This window comes from Rhinoraja longicauda, chromosome 25 (genome assembly GCF_053455715.1).
Source record: "Rhinoraja longicauda isolate Sanriku21f chromosome 25, sRhiLon1.1, whole genome shotgun sequence".
In the NCBI taxonomy this organism is placed as follows: domain Eukaryota; kingdom Metazoa; phylum Chordata; class Chondrichthyes; order Rajiformes; family Arhynchobatidae; genus Rhinoraja; species Rhinoraja longicauda.
In genome coordinates this window covers 16,317,422-16,341,809 of record NC_135977.1, presented here as the reverse complement: position 1 = coordinate 16,341,809, position 24,388 = coordinate 16,317,422, and the positions used below count along the sequence as shown (strand labels likewise).

The 24,388-nt window shown below is 41.1% G+C and overlaps 1 protein-coding gene across 2 annotated transcripts in view; it reads right to left on the bottom strand.

The window, feature by feature from the left end:
• Positions 1–14,003: 14,003 nt before the first annotated feature.
• Positions 14,004–24,388, bottom strand: part of grk3 (G protein-coupled receptor kinase 3) — a 185,863-nt gene continuing 175,478 nt past the window's right edge. For both annotated transcript variants that reach the window (XM_078421459.1, XM_078421460.1), the window contains one exon: positions 14,004–23,996. In XM_078421459.1, coding sequence (XP_078277585.1) covers positions 23,835–23,996 — 162 coding nt within the window. In that variant the 3' untranslated portion in view covers positions 14,004–23,834. The remainder of the gene's footprint in view (positions 23,997–24,388) is intronic.

Below are 24,388 nucleotides of genomic sequence, written 5' to 3'. Positions count from 1 at the left end.
GTAACTCCTTTTTGGAAAGACCTAAAAAACTTTTTGGAACAATTGATGAATAAGACCATACCATTGGATTCAAGGTTGTTTTTATTGGGAGATACTAAAGGAATATTACCAAGATTAATTTTAGATAAATATCAGGAAAGATTTCTCAAAATAGCAATAGCAATAGCAAAAAAATGTGTGGCGGTCACTTGGAAAGATCACAATGAAATAAGAATTGCAAGATGGTATGCAGAAATGCGTAGTTGTATCCCATTAGAAAAAGCTACTTATAACCTGAGAAATAAATATGATTTCTTTTTGAAACTTTGGAACCCATTCACTTTAAAACTAGGATTAAGAATTGGAAATATTTAATTTCAGGATTGTTTTGATACCCCTAAAAAGAATTTAATAAGAAATCAGCCGGAAGTGTTTCCCTCTTGTCTCCAGGTTCCCTTCTTTCTTCTTTCTTTCTTTCTTTCCTTTTTTAAATTTTTTATTTCTTTATCTTTCTTCTTCTCCTTTTTCCTCTTTTTTCTAACTGGGGGGTGGGGGGTTGTGGGTGGGGAGATAATACAGAACAATACAGGTATAATCGAATTTAAATGTATAATCGAATTTATAATGTAGGTACCATCGCGTACTATGAGTTCATACATGTATTTGTTTTGTTAAAATTTAAATTAAAAAAATTTTTTTAAACAAAAACAAAAACAAAAAAAAACGCTGGGTCCTACTGCCCACCCTCTACTACAGGTAACCGCAGCCAGTTCTACACTGGATCTCCCCCTTCCCCCTCTAGCCAGGCTACCCTAACTACTCCCCACATCGGTCCTCATGCCCCCCTCTGCTCTGTTAACCCACCACCCCCTCACCATACATCCCCTCCACCTCCACCTGCCCCCCTACCTCCATCCGACCCCAACCCCCACCATTGCCGTGTGTTCACCATCCCCCCTGACCTCCCCCTTTCAGACACCGAACGGTCCGTCCTCAGCAGAGACCTTACCTTTGTTCCCCTCCGCCCCCACATCAACGAGTTCCGCGTCCGCTCTTCTTCCTCCGCCTCCGAGCCTTTTTCCATGGGAAGGAGTCCTCACCCCCCACTGATGACCCCTTCTCCCGTCTCCAACGGACCCCCTCCTCCTGGACCCCCCGGTTGGCCATCTACCCTCACTGGAACTTTTTATCTCCAACTGCCGCCGTGACATTAACCGCCTCAAATTCTCCACTCCCCTGACTAACTCTAACCTCTCCCCTCCTGAACGTGCAGCCCTCCACTCACTCCGCAACAACCCGGACTTAATCATCAAACCCGCTGACAAGGGAGGTGCTGTGGTAGTCTGGCGTGCTGACCTCTACCGGACCGAGGCCAGACGACAACTCTCAGACACCTCTTCCTGCCTATCCCTGGACCATGACCCCACCGACAAACACCAAACCTTTATCATCAGCACCATCACGGACCTCATCATCTCCGGCGATCTACCCTCCAATGCCTCCAAACTCATAGTTCCCCAGCCTCGCAAGGCCCGATTCTACCTCCTACCCAAAATCCATAAACAGAACTGTCCCGGCAGACCCATTGTCTCTGCCTGCTCATGTCCCACCGAACATATTTCCACCTACCTCGACTCCATCCTATCCCCCCTGGTTAAATCCCTCCCCACCTACGTCCAAGACACCTCACACGCTCTCCATCTCCTCGATAACTTCCGGTTCCCAGGCCCCCACTCCCACATCTTTACCATGGATGTCCAGTCACTCTACACTTCCATCCCCCACAAGGATGGTCTTGAAGCCCTCCGTTTCTTCCTCGACCGTAGAACCAGCCAATCTCCATCTACCAACACTCTCCTCCGCCTAGCAGAGCAGGTTCTTACCCTCAACAACTTCTCCTTTGACTCCTCCCACTTCCTCCAAACCAGAGGCGTAGCTATGGGCACTCGCATGGGCCCTGGCTACGCTTGCCTCTTTGTCGGGTACGTCGAACAATCCCTGTTCCGGGCGTACACCGGCCCCATCCCCGAACTCTACCTCTGCTACATCGACGACTGCATTGGTGCTACCTCTTGTACCCATGCAGAACCCACTGACTTCATACACTTCACTTCCAATTTCCATCCTGCCCTTAAATATACCTGGACTATCTCCGACATCTCCCTCCCGTTTCTGGACCTCACCATCTCCATCACAGGAGACAGACTAGTGACGGACATTTACTATAAACCCACTGACTCGCACAGCTATCTGGACTACACTTCTTCCCACCCGGTCCCCTGCAAAAAGTCTATCCCCCCTACTCCCAATTCCTCCGTCTACGCCGCATCTGCGCCCGGGGTGAGGTGTTTCACACTAGGGCTTCAGAGATGTCCTCGTTCTTCAGGAAACGGGGCTTCCCCTCCTCCATTATAGATGAGGCTCTCACTAGGGTCTCTTCTACATCCCGCAGCTCCGCTCTTGCTCCCCCTCCCCCCACTCGCAATAAGGACAGAATCCCCCTCGTTCTCACCTTCCACCCCACCAGCCAGCGGATCCAACAAATCATCCGCTAACATTTCCGTCACCTACAACGGGACCCCACCACTGGCCATATCTTCCCATCCCCTCCCCTCTCTGCGTTCCGCAGAGACCGTTCCCTCCGTAACTCCCTGGTCCACTCGTCCCTTCCTACCCAAACCACCCCAACCCCGGGCACTTTCCCCTGCAACCGCACGAGATGCAACACCTGTCCCTTTACCTCCCCCATCAACTCCATCCAAGGACCCAAACTGTCTTTCCAGGGGAGACAAAGGTTCACCTGCACCTCCTCAGGCCTCCTCCAGTGCCATAGTGAAGCCCACCGGAAATTGGAGGAACAACACCTCATATTTCGCTTGGGCAGCTTGCAGCCCAGCGGTATGAACATTAACTTCTTCAACTTTAGATAGTTCTTCTGTCCCTCTCTTCCCCCCCCCCTCCCCAGTTCTCCCTCTAACTTCCTGTCTCCACCTATATCCTTCCTTTGTCCCTCCCCCTGACATCAGTCTGAAGAAGGGTCTCGACCCGAAACGTCACCCATTCCTTCTCTCCTGAGATGCTGCCTGACCTGCTGAGTTACTCCAGCATTTTGTGAATAAATACCTTCGATTTGTACCAGCATCTGCAGTTATTTTGTTACACTAGATGATAGTGGTTGACTTCAGGAAGCAAAGCAGTACGCACACCCCAGTATACAGTGATGGCAGCACGGCAGATGGTCAAAAGCTTAAAGTTCCCAGGAATAAAGACTGCTAGCAATTTGTCCTGGACTAGCCATTGTTGAAGCAATGGCCTAGAAAGCACAAAAATGCCTCTACTTCCTTCGAAGGCTTGGGAAGTTTGTCATGTCCCCAATAATCCTCACCAACTTCTACAGATGTCAAAGAAATAATCTTATTGGGATGCATCACTGCCTGGTTTGGTAACAGCTCCATCCAAGACTGCAACAAATTGCAGAGAGGTGTGGACGTAGCCCAGACCATCGCACTAACCAGCCTCCCTTCCCTTGACTCCATCTACACTTCACGTTACAAGGCTGCCAGCGTAATCAAGGACCAGTCTCACCTCGGCCTCTCCCTCTTCTCCCCTCTCCCGTCAAGCAGGAAATACAGAAGTTTCAGATTCAGGAACAGTTTCTTCCCAGCTGTTATCAGGCAACTGAACGGTTCTCTCATCAGCTAAATTGTAGTCCTGACCTCCCATCTCCCATCTTTTATTGGACTTTAATGTTATATCATTGCATTAAATGTTGTGCCTTTTATCCTTTATCTGTGCTTGTAGAAGAAAAAATGAAAATCTTTATTTACTTAATTTTGATTGGAATTAAATAATGTGACGAAAGGGTGTGCGGACGTGGCAATTAGCATCTCGTTGACCAGGTGCAGAAGATCATGGGAATTAGCAGAATAAGTTTCAGATGCATTATCCCTTCTAGAATTGTTTTCTCTTGTCTTGTCATAGTGTTGGTAAAAAACACAACAAATTAGGACCTAGATAAGGAAGCCTGTTTCTCAGTGGAAAGCTACTGAATGCTGGATCACAATAGTTACTTATTGTGATCAAAAACACAGCAGCAATAGTTGGGTAGACCACCCACACCCCCTACCGATAGTAGCGCAGCAACGTTGCTGTAAATGGGGGCTTATGATTGGCTTGAAGAGGGGCCGGTGGCGCGGACTGCTTGAAAGGTGTGATAGAATAATGTCAAGATGCCCTTGTATTATGTTTGACTTGTATTAACCATCTATTGTTGAAAAAGATAAGCATAAACAAAAAGTATATCATGACTAATGAAATAATTAATACCCATTTAGTAGATAGTAATAACAGGAAAATATATAGCCAAGGATGAAGTATATTATCATATAGTTGTATCTAACAAAAAAAAGGTGTTTACTGCACTGTATAACTCAGCTATTCCGCTGCAAAGACAGAACTGGTGAGCAGTTAACTGCCGCTATCTTTCCATGATATCATGCAATAAAGCCTCTTGAAGTGAACCTCGAAGTCTCTGTTTTCCTTTAATTTTCCTCTAAGTCAATTTCCTCGACAGTGCTTTTATCTTTTATCCTTTATCTGGATGGCTTGATGGTATTCATGTTTAGTTTTTCTTTGACTGGATAGCAGTCAAAAGCTTTTCACTGTACCTTGGTACACGTGACAATATTAAATGAAAGTACTGATGTCTCAACCCTCAGACCATAGTTTCATAACCTGTTATCTCTGTCTCTAATTAGAATGTTGGCCTTATTGAGACAGCACTAAATCAGCACAGGTGGCAAAGCAAATATTAAGTTCTTTTGGGAACAAAAGAAAAGAGAATTATCTGAGAATAAACCAAACCTTCAACAGTGTTTCTTCAAATTGGAAGGATGGCATAAAGATGCGATTTCTCAGGGACAAAAAAGGTCACAAAGCCTTCAACATAATGGGAAGACACATGCTAAAACTGCACCATATGCCACATCAATAAATGCCTAAAGTATTTTAATTCAGATTCCATGCACGAACTAGTCATTAGCCTTTTCTGTTTATAAATGAAGGGCTGAATGATTATTGGAGTCGCCTTTCCCCACTTTATTGAGCTTTTTAAATTACGCCAATATTGTAATTTGAGAGCAGAGGTAAAATATAATGAAATCATTAATGGTCATTGCATTTTAAAAAACATTAAAACTGCAAAATTTTGAGACTTATTGAGGGTGTGTTTAATCTGAGACACATACTCAACATGTTGTAATTGAAAAGCAAAGTACTAAAAATGCTAAACTAGAACAAATAATGCTAGAAATACTCCGCAGGTCAGACTGCATTTATGGAGAATCAGAATTAATGACATAATTTCATTTAAAATCTAAATTTATCATGAAACAGCTGATTCTGACTGCAGTCATAAAAAAAACTATCTTGTGGACCAATGCCCAGTGTCTGCCTCAAACTGTAAGATAGGTTTTGTAAGTATGGAGCCACGTGCAACAGGAATGCTCCAAGTGCTGCCGTTGCCTTCCCCCGAGATCTCTGCTACCTTCATTCTGGTCACTCCGCTGAATTTTACTCCACAGTTTCTCCTATATCAAGCCAGTGAATGCACTGCAGACCATGGATTACTTTAGAAAAGTACTTTAGGAAGTCATCAAAAACATTACTGAGGAAGATACACACAATCTCCCAAATGTTCTAGGGGCCGGAGAACCTAGGGTGATGGAGGAACTGAAGGAAATCCACATTAGGCAGGAAATGGTTTTGGGTAGACTGATGGGACTGAAGGCTGATAAATCCCCAGCAATGGCAGGTATTCCTGGGAATAATGCAGAGGTTGCAGGATGAATTTATTCCAAAGAGGCGGAAAGACTCTAAGGGGAGTAAGAGACACCTGTGGCTGACAAGGGAAGTCAAAGACAGCATAAAAATTAAGGAGAGGAAGTATAACATAGCAAAGAAGAGTGGGAAGACAGAGGATTGGGACTCTTTTAAAGAGCAACAAAAGTTAACTAAAAAGGCAATACGGGGAGAAAAGATGAGGTACGAGGGTAAACTAGCCAATAATATAAAGGAGGATAGCAAAAGTTTTTTTAGGTACGTGAAGAGGAAAAAAATAGTCAAGGCAAATGTGGGTCCCTTGAAGACAGAAGCAGGGGAATTTATTATGGGGAACAAAGAAATGGCAGACGAGTTAAACCGTTACTTTGGATCTGTCTTCACTGAGGAAGATACACACAATCTCCCAAATGTTCTAGGGGCCAGAGAACCTAGGGTGATGGAGGAACTGAAGGAAATACACATTAGGCAGGAAATGATTTTGGGTAGACTGATGGGACTGAAGGCTGATAAATCCCCAGGGCCTGATGGTCTGCATCCCAGGGTACTTAAGGAGGTGGCTCTAGAAATAGTGGAAGCATTGGAGATCATTTTTCAATGTTCTATAGATTCAGGATCAGTTCCTGTGGATTGGAGGATAGCAAATATTATCCCACTTTTTAAGAAAGGAGGGAGAGAGAAAACGGGTAATTATAGACCAGTTAGTCTGACATCAGTGGTGGGGAAGATGCTAGAGTCAATTATAAAAGACGAAATTGCTGAGCATTTGGATAGCAGTAACGGGATCATTCCGAGTCAGCATGGATTTACGAAGGGGAAATCATGCTTGACAAATCTACTGGAATTTTTTGAGGATGTAACTAGGAAAATTGACAGGGGAGAGTCGGTGGATGTGGTGTACCTCGACTTTCAGAAAGCCTTCGACAAGGTCCCACATAGGAGATTAGTGGGCAAAATTAGAGCACATGGTATTGGGGGTAGGGTACTGACATGGATAGACAATTGGTTGACAGACAGAAAGCAAAGAGTGGGGATAAATGGGTCCCTTTCGGAATGGCAGGTAGTGACCAGTGGGGTACCGCAAGGTTCGGTGCTGGGACCCCAGCTATTTACGATATACATTAATGACTTAGATGAAGGGATTAAAAGTACCATTAGCAAATTTGCAGATGATACTAAGCTGGGGGGTAGTGTGAATTGTGAGGAAGATGCAATAAGGCTGCAGGGTGACTTGGACAGGTTGTGTGAGTGGGCGGATACATGGCAGATGCAGTTTAATGTAGATAAGTGTGAGCTTATTCACTTTGGAAGTAAGAATAGAAAGGCAGATTATTATCTGAATGGTGTCAAGTTAGGAAGAGGGGATGTTCAACGAGATCTGGGTGTCCTAGTGCATCAGTCACTGAAAGGAAGCATGCAGGTACAGCAGGCAGTGAAGAAAGCCAATGGAATGTTGGCCTTCGTAACAAGAGGAGTTGAGTATAGGAGCAAAGAGGTCCTTCTACAGTTGTACCGGGCCCTGGTGAGACTGCACCTGGAGTACTGTGTGCAGTTTTGGTCTCCAAATTTGAGGAAGGATATTCTTGCTATTGAGGGCGTGCAGCGTAGGTTCACTAGGTTAATTCCCGGAATGGCGGGACTGTCGTATGTTGAAAGGCTGGAGCAATTAGGCTTGTATACACTGGAATTTAGAAGGATGAGGGGGGATCTTATTGAAACATATAAGATAATTAGGGGATTGGACACATTAGAGGCAGGAAACATGTTCCCAATGTTGGGGGAGTCCAGAACAAGGGGCCACAGTTTAAGAATTAGGGGTAGGCCATTTAGAACGGAGATGAGGAAGAACTTTTTCAGTCAGAGAGTGGTGAAGGTGTGGAATTCTCTGCCTCAGAAGGCAGTGGAGGCCAGTTCGTTGGATGCTTTCAAGAGAGAGCTGGATAGAGCTCTTAAGGATAGCGGAGTGAGGGGGTATGGGGAGAAGGCAGGAACGGGGTACTGATTGAGAGTGATCAGCCATGATCGCATTGAATGGCGGTGCTGGCTCGAAGGGCTGAATGGCCTACTCCTGCACCTATTGTCTATTGTTAAAAATGTCTCTTTTCCCCCAAATCTACAATGTCATGGAGTGGGTACTATTGATTAATCACTTCTCATATATTGAAATGCTCAGGTTTGAATTAACCATCACTTTACTCCTGCATTCTCCAAAATGGTATAAGACCAAATATTCAGGCTAACACTAATGATCAAATTTATTTACACCATATTTAATTACACAGAAGCAAGCAATTATTTAGCAGATAATTTGCAAAACAAAGCTCGATTTATATACATCTTTAAGCTTCCTGTATCCAAAATAATAACCTTAAATCAGATTGTTTGATATTTTTAATAAACCTTTCATTAACGTAATGCAGTGTCTCTGCCTGCAAGGGTTCTATCTGAATCAAGTGATATGGAAACAAATGTTTGAAACCACGGTCTTTAAAATGTTGAATGTATTTGCATTTTGCTTCTTAAAATAGAATTATTTAGATATGTATGAAATTCAGTTGAAAAATATACAAATGTTATCATTTAGGCCACAAAGTGCTTGCTGTGTGTAACCAGGAGCTAAACTATGTTCTTATTCCATCGTTCCTAAGATTAAAATTTCGAATATTTCGAAAAACAGCGAATATGGCTTCAGAAAACAAAATGCAAGTGCTCCTGTTCCTATTCATTCACAACGATATCTAGTACTGATGTTTGAAACTGGTTATAATCTCTGGATGCTTCATTGGGACTGCCTTCGCAAATGATATCTCTGCATCTCAGAATTCCTGCAGTGGACAGGGATACATTAGGACAATTAAGACAGAAGAGCCTGCAGAAATTGGACCCTTGAGCAACAAAACAAAGCGCTGGAGCAACTCAACTGGTCAACGGGACCATGTCGTGGTCGGGATCCATCCTTAGATTCAGGATAATTGCTGCTCCTATACTATTGTAAATAGTGAAAGGGAAACCGTTAATGAAAGTGGATGAAATTATAAGTAAAAAGATGTGTAAATGCTTTGGGCAGGAATAGTTGTGAAAACTAGAGATTCATGGAGTGGCAGAATGAAGGGAACTGTGGTCCCAAGCCAATTTGTCTGAACATCGTCTATTAATAATATGTAAAACAGTCAGCAATTCAGTCCAGAAAGTTGGGCAGTGTAAACACGAGGTAGAGTGAAGAATGACCAGGGAGAAACTGGGATTAAGAAATAATTGGGTTGAGGTATTTGGAGTCAAGTTTAGGTAAATAAAATTTGTTGCAGGGTAGGATTTTGGCAAAAGAATCTTGTAAAATTTGTAGATAACAGAGGATGGAGCGTTGGAGGTAGCAGTTAGTACGTGGAGAGTGAAGTCTGGTAAATCAGAAAGGCACGAAGGAGAGCTTCTATCATCCTGTGATGAGGCAGGGAGGTGATGTTATTTTGGACGATTACGTGGATTGTATAATGACAGACCAGGTACCCAGTCAAAGCTCAATTCGGATAAATGGGATAACGTGAATACACATACTGGGATTCATCACCCGATCAATTCGGAAGGTGGTGGATGAGGGTTGGTATGGATTGCTTCCCTTGAAATCAGAACCGGGTGTCTTTAGCCTTGTGATGATGAACAATAGTAAGCTTTAAAATAAGTTTAGTTTAGTTTATTGTCACATGTACCGAGGTCCTGCTAACCGGGCAGCGGAAAGACGATACACGTTAACAATGAATGTATTGTATCAAACCAGCTAAGCTGGAATAAAAGAGTGTTGAAAAGGTAAACCTGTGTTTGATTTCACATACAGTATGCATGCCAGCTCATCAGTTTTTATGAACTTTGTCAGTGAATGGGTGGATTTAAATAACTACTTGGAGTTCTGCAATTGATAAAACCTTTGAGTACTATAATGTTCTGCTGGTACGCGAGAAAAAGATAATATAAATCAAACATGAGACAGCAAGGAATGGAATCACAATGGTTGCAAAGGTGCATTTGATGGTCAGATGGCTGAGAAGAATGTGAAAGTCCAGGTTATATTGTCAAGGAAAGAGTGAACCAAAGTTGAATCACACAAGGGCCTGTGCAGTCTTAGTCGAGGTGGAAATCCAGTTATTCAACTGATTAATGCAGGAAAAGCACGAGATTAGTGATGAGGCGGCATGGGAACGGGAGGATGGGAAAGTGAGGTTAAGTTTTTGGTTGAAGAGCTGAATGTAGATCTTTCAATGATTACATTTTAAAAAGTAGAAGGTAGCCAAAGTGAATGCTCAATAATATTAGCCAACATTGAGATTCGGAGAGGTAATGAGATTACCTGGAGCTTTGAGAAGAGCTTGTGATATTCAGTGTTAGCTGTGGCTTAAGTTAGTGCTTCTCTCATCTTTGAATCAGAAGGTGTGTTCAATGCTACTTCAAACATTTGAGCATAAAGCCAAGGCGGACCTCTCAGTTTAGTTAAGGGAATACTGTACGTTGGAAATGTTGTCTTTTAATTTAAACTTTCAACCAACAATCCATCTCGCCTCTTCCATCATTTATAAATATTTCAAGACATTATTGAAGACAAGCAAGGAAGTTCTCTCATTGTCCAGCTAATATTTATCCCAGCAACATCACCCATCGTTCATTTTGTTGGTCATACATTCTCTGCATGTATAAATTAATGTGACATTTCTGATGTCGTAAGAGCGTACACTTTGATTACTTCTTGCGAGTGAAGTGTAATATGTCCTGCAGTGGTCAGAGGTGCTATATAGCTGTCTTCCCCCCCCCCCCCCCCTTTCTCATGAAGAATGTGTGTTCAGAAAGGAATTGTGCAAATGGAGCATCTTCAAAGTATGGACATCAGTTATTGAACATGTACAGCAATGATTGTAGCAATCTTGAACCTAAGATAGGTGGAGTAGTTGATAGTGAGGTAGATTTTCAAAGTCTACAGAGAGACTTGGGCCTTTTGGAAGGGTGGGCTGAAAGATGGCAGATGGAGTTTAATGCTGATAAGTGTGAGGTGCTGCATTTTGGTAGGACAAATCAAAATAGGACGTACAGGGTAAATGGTAGGGAATTGAGGAATGCAGTGGAACAGAGGGATCTGGGAATAACTGTGCATTGTTCCCTGAAGGTGGAATCTCATGTGGATAGGGTGGTGAAGAAGGCGTTTGGTATGCTTGCCTTTATAAATCAGAGCATCGAGTATAGAAGTTGGGATGTAATGTTGAAATTGTACAGGGCATTGGTGAGGCCAAATCTGGAGTATGGTCGCCAAATTATAGGAAGGATGTCGACAAAATGGAGAGGGTACAGAGGAGATTTACTAGAATGTTGCCTGGGTTTCAGCACTTAGGCTACAGAGAGAGGTTGAACAGGTTGGGTCTTTATTCTTTGGAGCGTAGAAGGTTGAGGGGGGACTTGATAGAGGTTTTTAAAATTTTGAGAGGGACGGACAGAGTTGACGTGGGTAGGCTTTTCCCTTTGAGAGTGGGGAAGATTCCAACAAGGGGACATAGCTTCAGAATTGAGGGACAAAGGTTTAGGGGTAACATGAGGGGGAACTTCTTTACTCAGAGGGTTGTGGCTGTATGGAATGGGCTTCCGGTGGAAGTGGTGGAGGCTGGCTCGATTTTATTATTTAAGAGTAAATTGGATAGGTATATGGATAGGAGGGGATTGGAGGGTTATGGTCTGAGTGCAGGTAGATGAGACTAGGTCAGGGAGAATGGTCGGCGTGGACTGGTAGGGCCGGACAGGCCTGTTTCCATGCTGTAGTTGTTATATGTTATATATAACAGCAGAGTGAAACAAAACAGATTGGAAGAGACATTGAGAGGGGAGGCATTGAAAAAAATGATAAAGGAAACACACAATTCAATGAAAAATTACTATCTGCAGCCTTTCAAACTATGAGAAAACCGAATAATTGCAATTTCCCCCGGTTTCACAGTGAAACAGTGCTTGCAGCTGTACTCTTTGAGAATGGGGTAACGATGTGGAGTATTGACGGGCAACTTTCCTGATGTACTGCTTTGCAATAAATGATTTATTATTTTTCAATCCTTGTTTTGTTTTGTTTTTAAATTTAGTTTTGAAACCAGGTTTGGCATAAAGCTGTTTTCTTGGTTTAAAGTAATAAATCATTCATGATTGTTAATATCAAGCATTCTCAAACAAGATGCAAACCAGATGGACCCTTCTCCTATTGGCCTTTAGATTGCTTTGGAATTCTTATCTTAAGTAAGGAGATTGTAATTCATGAACTGGTCTACATTGACACTCCAGTCCAAGGAATACTACCCATAAGTTTAGTCAACAAAATATTAAACCATGCCTTGGACTGCCACATTATTTGGATATGAAGGTTGCTTATCATGTTTGTACAAGGGCAAAGGCTTCTCATCTAGTCTTAATCAAGTTATCCCTGTTAAAAAACAAGTTGATCATTGAATCAAAAATGCTTTATTGGCCGTGAATTCCTTAAGTCATCAAATCCAATTTCAATGGGCCACAATGGCCAAGGTGAAAGGTGTCAATGATTCCTTCAGATTCCATCAAACCACATCCAAATTTGTCAATGCACTATGGGAACTACACTCGCCCCCCTGCAGGACCTATACATCAGGAGGTGCACATCCAGAGCCAGCAACATTATGGGGGACCCCTACCATCCCAGCAAGACTGTTCCAGCTGCTACGGTCAGGCAAACGCCTCCGCTGTCATGCTGTGAAAACAGAGAGGATGAGACGGAGTTTCTTCCCACAGACCATCAGGACTGTTAACTCTCATATCACCAGGGACTAATTTAATTTACTGTATTAATTTATTTTTTGTGTTAAATTTATTTTTTCTATTCTGTTTTGTAGTTTTAGCACAATCCGCAGGCGTTGCCACTTTCATTTCACTGCACATCTTGTATATGTATGTGACACATAAAGTTGACTTGACAATGTGGCTCAGAGCTTCAGCTAACCACTTTAACATTGCAGATTTTAATGTGACATAACATTTTTTCAGTTTATATATTAATGGGCTATATCATTATTTAAAACTGTACCCTCCACAGTTGTACGTTTATTTGCAAATCAGTAATACTTGGAGTCTCCCTGCTCTTTAATTTATTGCTAAAACGCCTCAATTTTGTGTTCTGAATCTATGCTCATTGGATATTACCTAAACTCACTTCTTGGCTGAAGATGGCAGGTGACTTTATTTTCATTTAATCTGGGCTCCATTGTTCAACATTTACACTGTTTGCCTTATACCTGAATTACCTCACTCTAATTTCCCATTATTGGGAATGAAGAAATAGAATGGAAAGTTCATTGGACATGCACCCTCCACATAATTCAGAATGAACTCCAAGTGAAGGTGAGAAACCCAAAGCCTGAATGAATCAAATATCAGATTGTTTGATGAGTGATGCTGTGTACAGGTATTTTTAAAAAGTACTGGCTCCAAAGTTCATCTCTGAAGGATCTTATTGAGTAATATCAAGAGACTCTACTCCATTTCTACTCTCCTTTTTTACATTTCATGGACTTTTGCTCAATTTTTCACTATCCCACCTCATCTCTGCACCATCTTGTTACTTCAAGGGAGTGATTCAGAGTGATTTTTCTAGGCTCCTGAGAATTCAACTTAGGGCTACAAGAGATAAAAGATGACTGGTCACAGAAGGCACATTTACTCCACTGGGAGCAGGGCGGACAAGGAAAAGGATTTGCTTCCAGCCCTTGCACCTCTGTCAGTCTTGCTGGTAGGTTGCAGCGACAGATCTTGTTGGCACAGTTGCTCGTTGCTGCCCTGCGCATGTTCCTAACTCCAGGTAAAACTGTCCACTAGGAATTTTACCATCGAGAATTTCATCCACAGCCAAACATGCGAGAGGACCACTCGGGATGCCTCAAAACTCTTCACAACCAATGCGTTTTTTGAAGTGCACTGTTGCAAAGTAGGAAGTGCTGCAGCCAATTCCAAAGCAAAATGCTCTCACGAACAGAAAAATGAAAATGGACAGATAGCCATTTGACTGATATTGGTTAAAACCACGTTTTATTTACACAACCAGTTAAGACTCATCTGAAAAAGCAGCACCCTCCTTGGACTGTCAAAGTAGACTGTTGTACTCAAGTGGAGATTTCAATGATACTTACCATCCAGATGAGTGATTGAGTGTACACAACAATAATGTTCCACACGGTTGTTAAAGTGAAATCAGCTGATCTGGAGCTGTAACATCCATGCAGCAACGATGAGCCAGCCACTCTCCTGTTGTGAAATGTTTGCAGCTCCGTCAGCATCTACTCTTTGAGTCTGACCTATATCCTTTGATAAGCTTTAATGGTGCCAACTTCTGAGGTTTTGTGTTCACTGATTTGAGAGGTACTTTACTTGGCCATGTTTGTACAATTGAGAAAGGCTGTATCTGATTAGCATAAGCTACAAAATTAGTTATTGGTCTGAACTTTTCTGTCGTTGGTAGATTAAAAGTTTCCTTATCCAGAAACTGCTGCTAATGATAGCAAGATCTGAGAAATGCTGTTAAGCAATTAAAAATTGTATACATTGATGGTGAAGCCGTCTGTTTTCATTTCTTATAGAACTACTGACCTGCACTTATAAATCCCAAAGTTAAGGGATATAACATACTGAAATTACCATGTGAACCAAGTACAAGTCCAGCCTTGTGTTGTGGTGTGATGGGCCCCTATACAGTGTGCACACTGAGATGTTCAGAGTAAACTATGACCATTGCATTCACTAGCTTGTGTACTTATCTTTAATTGGAAATAAAAATCCTACTAACAATAAGCACCTTCCCTCTCTTTGCAAGAACAATTACATTAGTTGGTAAAAAATATGAAATGATTCATTGAAGTATGTAGCAAAATGGAAACTGAGGTGTGGCATTTGCGCAAATTTGGTCAGTGAAAATGGATTTCCAGACCATTCTGTTAAAAAATGAAACAAACAAGTTGTGTGGTGAATGGTGCAGTGTGTAAATTCTCAAACCAAAAATCTCGAATGAGTTTCAACCAACAAGTGGGCTAACGGTTTTAGCACAGTTTCCAGCACTTAGTTTGTGGCAGGGGTTCACATGTAATAACACTTGCATTTAACTGAGGGAGAGCAGTGTTCAGTATACCAATTAAACAAGCTTACCTTTGTTCAAATGAAACCTGGTTATCATTTTAGGCAGGATTGTTGCCGCCTAAATTAGTAAGTGGCATAAGAGAGGCATGGACCAAATTGAAGAATTGCAGGCAGACTAACACTTTAATATTGTTTTTTCACCCTTGCTTATGCAAACTGAATATTCTTCTCAGTACACAAAACCACAATGGTATTCCAATGAGTCATTATGCTCAAACAGTTATCAATTTGGTAAAGTGCTTTGAGATATTTTGATGTGATAAGGTGCTTTATAAATTAATATCTCATCAGTACTACCTTTATAAAACCAACTTGGTCTGAACAGCTAGGAAGATTCAGGCATCGTTATGATAAATGCCACGTTTCACATCAGAAGTATACAAAATCCTTTCTTCCACTTTTCTCTCCACTCCCCTTGAAAAAAAATCCTGGGGTACACTTCTATTAGCAGTTAATATCCCACAACTATGTTAGATAAGTGGTCACTCTTATATCTGGAACAGGAGGAAACAAAATCAGAACCAATTTATTATAATACCCACACATCTACTTTTCAGAGGGCATTCATTGGAAAGCACTTAAATGGGTTAATGTTGATTTTTTTTTTACAAGCCACTCTAAGAGTCTCAGCTGCCAAAATGGCTGATCAAATCATTTTTCTAGAGACAGGAAAATGAACATTGTTCTCCATTCAGAAGAAGACAGGGAATGCCTCAATGGAAAGGGTGATGCTAGTGTAGAACCCTTAAAGAGAGCATCAGATCTATCTCCTGTTAAACAATGGGAAGGATAGATTTTGCTGGCTAATGGCATTCAGACCCAAAGTAGTTGGATTAATACAGGTCTCACTGAATGACAGAACGCATTACTAAGTTGAGGGCTTTAAATGTCTTCTCCTGTTCCTAAGGATGGCTCAGTTACATGTTGGCATTACTAAGTGTTTCACCAGAGGAGAGAATGTCCGTTTGAATCTTCACACTTCAATTCATAAAAAACCACAAGAAGATTCAAAGAATCAGATAAGCAATAAAGTACGACCACATGCACCGTAATAATTCAGACAAGAGTTCAGTTTGGAATGTCAGAATGTCACAATGATGTCAAACGGACAGTTTCACAAATAAATAACATAACATGTCTTTCTTGTCCCTTCCCCCCCACCGATTCCGAATTTTACACTGAAGATAGTTCATCCACGTTCATGCCACCAAAAAAATTACAGCTGAATCCATTACACAACAGGATAGACACCGTTTGAAAAGATGCAGATCAAAGACCAGAGGGTCAGTGAATGGGGGAGAAAGGGAGGGAAGAGGTCAGACATTCTGCAAATAAGATGCTTCTTTTTTCCCAGACTATATACATCATCTGATATAATAACAACAAGATTCAGTCAATAGACAAAAGCTTAAAAAACGTTTTTTTCTTTTTTTTAAATTCAAGCACAGTATAGAAGTTGAAGATGCAGCATATCTTCGTGGGGGCTAATGTGGGCTTGTACCAGCGTACACTGTGATGCATGTGTCCGACTGAACACACCTGGAGACAAGCCTATCCCTAGATCATTCCAGCCGTGGTGCTCTGCACCTTTTTTCAATACAATTGACCCAAAATAAACAGCAAAAGGTTATGTGATGGGCAATATTGAGACTGTGCAAGCTTCATCAGCTTTAACTTACTTACTTTTAATTATGCCCCAAGTAAAACATTATCAAGTGACCTTCCTCTCATTTGTCTTAAACAATCTTGATTACAAACCAGCCACTTTCTATGTGGAAATTCATCTGCATTCGAATTAAAAACCTCCATGATAAACAATAGAGTGTGCACATCCCTGAGCCCAAATAGTCTGGAGCCCCTTTGAGGGTCTCCAGTGTGCTGCAGGTTGATTGTCATGGGCATAAAGAGGAGCAGAGCCTGATCGCCAGGATCGAGCTTCGGCATGCTCGTAAATTATGCAAAACACATTTCTTAAATAATATAAGATTCATGATGAAAACAGGTCAAGCATGATGGCTGATAATCGTTCCTGCCTGAAATAGTCCCTCTCCCCAACCACCACCCCCAGCTTCATCCTTGCTTCATGGAGCTTCATGTTTGAACCTTGGGTTTAGCAATAGGGATAAAACACCTGACTTTTAAACCACGTGGGCCACCACTAGAAATGCTGCAACTCCTAGTACATCCTTAAAGCATTTCTTCAGCAGTAAAAAGTACAGGAATTAACCCGATTTAGACAGCCTCATTAATGCAAAGCAGCTTCTTTCACATCCCTGAAAACTGGTGCAAAAATATGATATTAAAGTTGAAATAAATCTTGCAGAACTAATGATAATTACAATTTTTTTTGAATTAATCAATTTATTCATTGTGCAAAGACTCAAAAGGCACAAAATCTACCACAAGCTGAAGCCATAAAGCATTGATTCATTGCTACTGCCCGACAATTTGAACTTCACAAAGAACACAATTAAAATGTAATTTTCACTGAAGAATCTGCCCTCACCCCTGGATTTGGTGCTTAGTTTAACTTCTCAGCATGATCACCCCATTAGTGACACTGTTGCACTATCTGTCTGCAGGGTGAAGAGATGGTTGTGCATGGCAGAAGCAGGGAGTTTTCGGAGTATTTTATGATCATAGAGATGGAATCACACTTACTCAGAGGTGTAAATTACATGGCTCACTTGTTTGGAGTTAGCTTACATGTGTTGTGCCGATGAATGAGAATTATTACAGACTAGCTTTTGGCATTTTTTAAGAACAAAACTTGGTACAGAGTTTGTACAAGTTGCAGGAGGGATCATTTAGCTAAATCGGCTTATTGTTTTCCTCCAACGAAGATCCCACAGTGCCTTGCATGCTTATGAAATAATTCCACTGGATTTACCTCATTAGCAATAGGAATGTCACCAGTTGAGGGGTTACATCACTGTGAGGATGCAAGAACAACCAAATGAAATGAACACATGGAACAGCTAAACTTTGATGTACTTGAAGTATTGAGATTCAACAATCTCAAACTCTTAATTTATTCAGATTCATACATACTTTATCACTGAATGGAAATAAGTGTGAGTAGTTTGAAACTTGAATGATTGTTCAAAACTGAGTGTCATCCTCGGGATGTAGAGAAATTGGAACAATCTGCATGGTGGCTGGTGGGATTATTAGCATGTCAGAACCTCAAGACCAATCATAAATCAATACAATTTTTACCTGACATAATTGTTTTTATAAATTTATAATTGGTGCAATCTAAACATTAGCTGTCATTCACTGCATATTACACCCAATTCTCTCTAGCATTAATACCATCCTGTTACTGATGGTAAAGATATATCACACACAATATAACTAACTCATTCCCCCCTGACATCAGTCTGAAGAAGGGTCTCGACCCGAAACGTCACCCATTCCTTCTCTCCCAAGATGCTGCCTGACCTGCTGAGTTACTCCAGCATTTTGTGAATAAAAATCATTCCCTTTGAATGCACTGGTAAAACTGTTCGGTAATTCTGTTTAGCATTTTCTGTTTCTGTTTCGAATTTCCAGCATTTGCAATTTTCTCTTTATTTGTTATTCTTCACCCTAAGCCATGGTTTTAAACTTATTTAAACTTATGGCTTTCCCAGCTGTATAGAGTGACTGCGAGCACAGCATGGTCTAGGCTGCTGTGTACCCTGAGCTTCATGACTTCAGTAACTTGCCATACACTACCAAAATAGATCACCAGAGGCGGGTGCGTACGTTAAAACAATTGGTTGTGAAGGTAATGTGGCTTTCTTTCTGGAAAATGGAGGGTATAGATTCTTTGGTACTCCACAGGGGAATCTCCTACATTAGGGTTTCGAAGGCAGACAGACATCTCATCCTGCTCCTTGCTGGCTCAATTCACTGGAAGGTCCTCTCCTAAACAAGCAGGTTTCCAAACCTGGGATGAAAGTTAGAATGTGAAGGAGATATGGTGGTCTCCTTCATCATAAATGATTGCAGTATGTCTCGGAGCAAAGGTGACTCAAACATTAATAGCCTCAGACATTGGAGGATTCTGCAGTCATATCCTTTATCATGAGATGTGGTACTCCACCTTTCCTGCAGTTGCATCTCTACACTTCACCTAAGCTACCTGTGCTGGGTCCACTGTTGTTCATCATGTTGTATAAATAATTTGGATGAGAACACACAAGGCATGGTTAGCAAGTTTGCAGATGACAGTAAAATATGTGGTATCGTCGATTGTGCTCAAAATTTACAGCGGGATTCAGATTTGCCGGGCAAGTGGTAGAGGAATGGCCAAACCCGTTTAATTCAGATAGGTACAAGGTGTCGCATTTTGGGAAGACTAACCAGGGTGGAACTTTCATAGTGAATGGTAAGGCTATATCATGGAGCAGAGGAATCTTGGAGTGTAAGTACAGTTCTCTGAAAGTGGTGTGACAGGCAGGCATCATTGTGAAGAAGACTTTTGGTATGCTGGCCTTCATTATCTAAGGGATTGAGTATGGGAGTTGGGATGTTATGTTGTACAACATTGGTGAGGCCACACTTGGTCAGTGTTGTGTTCAGTTTTAGTTACCCTGCCTGAGCAACAGGGAGAGATTGAGCAGGCTATGTCTTTATTCCTTGGAGCATAGGAGACCGAGGGTAACCTTATAGAGGGGTACAAAATCATGAAGGGCATAGTTAAGGTGAATGCACAAAGTTATTTTCCGAAGGAGGGGAGAATCAAAAACTAGAGGGTGTAAATTTAAATTAAGTGGTAAGATTTAAAAGGGGCGTGAGGGGCAACTTTACACAGAGTGTGGAATACATATAGAACAAAATACCAAGAAAATGGTTGAGCCAGGTCCAATACATAATTTTAAAGATATTTGGATCAAAAAAAGATTTTTGGATAGGAAAGGGTGAGAGAAATATGGGCCAAAGATGGCCAAATAGGACTAGCATAGATGGGCACTTGGTCAGCATTGACGAGTTGTGCTGAATGGACTTTCCTATGCTGTATGACTCTATGACTAAGATTGTGATAACACAATAAAGCTATAAATCTGAAGAGAAATCAGCTACATTTAGTGATGATGCAAAGATTGATGAGTTAGTCCACATTGTGAAGAGCCCACGTAGGGATCTCAATATGTTAAGTGATGAGGCAACAATTCAGCAGATGGAGTTTTAAGTAGGAAAATGTTATGTTACCCACTTTGGAAGGAAGAATGAAAGATCAATACCTTTTTTTAAAATGGTGACTACAAAATGTCGTACTACAATGGTTATGTGACAGAAACAAAAAGTGTGCGGATACAGGATGTAAATAGAATGAATGGAATTTCAATTGCTTACTGCACGTGGTATGGGTACAAAGTAAGGAAGTTTAGATACTACTTTAGAGGTCACGTGAGACCGCACCAGTAGCACTGTGTGCAGCATGATCTCCATGTTGATGCAGGAATACATTTGCATTGGAGGCAATGCAGAGAAGGGTTTCCTTTAATCTTCAATGAGGCATCATTGAATCAACCAGGAGTCATGATGTTAACTAGTCACAATCTGTTAACTAATCACTCTCTGTAACAAAGATTACTGATGGTTGCTATACAATGTTAACTAATTTAATGTGCATGGTTTTTATTGTGCTCGAAAACCATGCTGTGTAATGTGAAAAGCTAGTGGGATATATCTTTGACGTTTGCTAAGCGTCCTTGGGTAGAGCCCAGAAGAAGGTAGGTAGACAGGGAAGATGGGACTTTCACACACTCCACAAGTTCAACATCACTTTCCTGCATCAATCCCACATTTTCTGATAACGGTCAATATCCAGAATACATAAATAATTTTTGAACCTAAAACTACAAAGATCAAAGTGCATTATTATTTATAGCTTCTCCAACAAAGTAAAACGCGGGAACGATAATGGCTTGAATCAGTGAACATAATTTTGTATTTACATATAGTACTGTACTTTTTCGAAAGGAGACCCAGTGTGTATCTCTCTTTAAGAAACAAATTATATGCACCAATATCTTCTTTTTTGAGGTTCAAACATGATAATATTACATCAAAAGTCTTAAGGTATTTTCATACTGACAAATGTAAGAAAATAACTGCAGATGCTGGTACAAATCGAAGGTATTTATTCACAAAATGCTGGAGTAACTCAGCAGGTCAGGCAGCATCTCAGGAGAGAAGGAATGGGCGACGTTTCGGGTCGAGACTCTTCTTCAGACTGATGTCAGGGGGGCGGGACAAAGGAAGGATTATAGGTGGAGACAGGAAGACAGTGGGAGATCTGGGAAGGGGGAGGGGAAGAGAGGGACAGAGGAACTATCTAAAATTGGAGAACAATGGTATGAACATTGACTTCTCCAACTTTAGATAGTTCCTCTGTGAATAAATACCTTCGATTCATTCTGAGAAAAATAATTAATCACCTGTCTGAATAATTGGGTACAAACATTTCCAGAGGCACTGTGGAATGGAGCAAGCATGTTTAAATTTCCTTTCAAGGGATACGGCGGGGTGGAGAAAAGAAGAAACAGGATTGGAGGAAGAGAAACAACCCATTAAATGGGGCATTAAGTTTCTGAAGGGTGGGAAATATTTCCTAAACTCCCTTTCATATTGTAGGCCTCAGAATCAACCGAACAATTAGCTTAACTCAAATCAGGCAACCGAAACCCTATTTAGGTTCAACAATGCATCCAAATATAACACCGCCTCTGACAACTATCCAAGAAGAAGCCAAAGACGTCATTCCAAATGGAACTGAACTCATTGTTATGACCTCAATCAGTCCTGACACACTTTCAAACTATTTTGTTTCTCCTTCTATTGCAGCAATAGGCTATGGCAACAGCTGTGGTACATTTTGAGCCAAATCCATCCTTGTTATTATTTTTCAGTACACACTAAATGTAGTGGTCCTAAACAAAAACATAACCAGAAAATACTATACTCATCACTTTTGTATTTTTTAACAGTCAAAATGAGGTTTAAACATTTTAGTGGTACTGTAACTAAATCAAAATACAACTTAAAATAAAATTCAGCGTTGATGTTGCTCCCTAAATTCGGATTAATAGCTGACCCTTGTTGCAACTGATCAATTATTAAGATGTAATAATACATTGTCACTGTTCATAGAAGACATGTTGATAAAGCAACTCATGCTATGTAATCACCATTTTCAGATTTTCTCATTGTTATCACGAATTCTTGGTATATTAGTTTTTTTAACATTATGTACACTTGCACAGAAATATCTATGATAAATATTTTACTTTCTCTTAAATCACTGTTTTAAATTTTCCTTAATTTGTAAAGTCCATTGGCACTTTGCACTTCATGGTGGGAACGGGGCAAAGACTTTACAAAACAAATCATGTGCTGTGTGGATCAGAAGTACTGTAGAATTCAGGAATTCCTAAATATTTTTATTGCACTGAAGTAAAGGATTCAGGTTGGAGGTTGGGGCAATGTCCCATCAACGCAATGATTTCAAAATCCTTCAGACTATCACAAGTAATTAATGATGGATGGAGTCCAGTAATTCTGGACCAATATCTAAGTTCAGGGAAACCAGCAACAAACTAGATCTGTTAATCACCATCCAATTAAGTATAGTAACAGAAAATTGCCAACAATAGCAGAATAGTCTATGGCTGGAACCTGGCATCACAGAAGCACAATGAGTCATGAATCAGTAACTATAGTTATGTATCTTGTAACCATAGACACTTAGCAAAACACACTGAGCCATATACTGTCATTCGTTATCCATGGAAACTTGACAATGAAATGTGACTGTATTGATATCTAGCAACCAGTGAAATCCTATCAATAAAACAGGCCACAAAGCAACATCCAAGTAGCCGTGAAAACTTAACTGCTGAGAGATAGTAATATTAACACATTGGAAACCTGGTAATCCAGTGTGGTCGCAATCATTTTCTCGTCTTTCATGGAAACGTTGCAATCAGCAGGGATATGAGACAGGGTGGAGGGAATTAAGCACCAACGCACCATTGTTTTTCACAGTCTGTGTAACAAGGATCAAATGTAACTGCTCCAGAAACCAAGAAATGAATTGGCACCTGGTTACCATGGAGATAAAACAATCCATCTTCCAACTGATGTCTACAATCACCCAATATTGGGTACATATGAAAAGAAGTAGCTGGTAGAAATGTGTGGCAAGACACTGGGTCTGAAACACTGAGATAAACCCAGGACAGATGACGATTGGCACATAGTGCACTGGTGACAGAAGATATCACCAATTGACATTTTGATAGCAGGAAAAACATGTCGACGGATGAGCCACCGAAATGTCTTTTGTGATATGTTGGAGTCCAGGCGCAAAATAAAGTTGAGTGAATCAGTGACTGAAACAACGGTCCAGTCAGCCACTTGCTTTGTACATGAAAGTTCCTTCGACCCTCCGATATGAAGCAAAGAACACCACCAGGGCGCAATGACGCATGACAAAATAAATTCTCCAAAATTATTTGGCAACATCCTCCAGTCCTTTCCTGTGGAGTTGGCTCATTAACCACGGCGATCACTGTGGTTGCATTTAACAGGTGCTACACTCGTTCATCAATACTTCCAATAGAAAATAAACAGCCAAACTGCTCTGAAAGTCTTACATTCATATATACATACATGTATGCATATATATAGATATACATATATCTATACATATATATATACCCTGTTTTGTGGGATCATATAATTAACTAATAACAACACGCTGGACCACGTACGAGGTGATATAGAAGTAGTTGCACAAAACCATCCTCTGGTCTCTTGCTTCTCTTCCCCCACTCACACATAAGTGCTCTCTTCTAAAGCCCATTGCTGTTCCTGTGGCTGAGTGGGGGTTTGGTCAGCTCTACCACTGCTGAACGTGACTTGTTCAGCACCTTAGGGGCTCTCCGCAGCACCCTCTGAGCTTCGTTGAAAGCTTCCGTTAATTCTTTCTTCCACTGGATAAACTCCGGATCACTCTGGAAAAACAACAAAAAGAAAGTGCAAGGACATCAGTTTAAATCTTTAGTTAAATTTCATAACTTTCTCCACTGTCTTCCTCCCGGTGGTATTTGTTGAACATTGAAGTTCAACACAGGAACAGACCCTTAAGCCCACAATGTCCGTGACGATAACTATGCTAAATTAAACTAAACTCGTCTGTCTGTATGTGATCCAAATCCCTCAATTCATAGGACAGAGAAAAGTACAACAATCACTAGCAGCTTTCTTGCTTTTTCCTAAATTTGTGGCAAGATATTTAATTGTGAGAGGTATTTAGCCCAGCTTTGTCCTGTCCTCATATGAAGTTTGCAGATAAACATCGTTAATGAACATTTCTAGAAATCTGCAGGAATTAGCAACCCAGAGC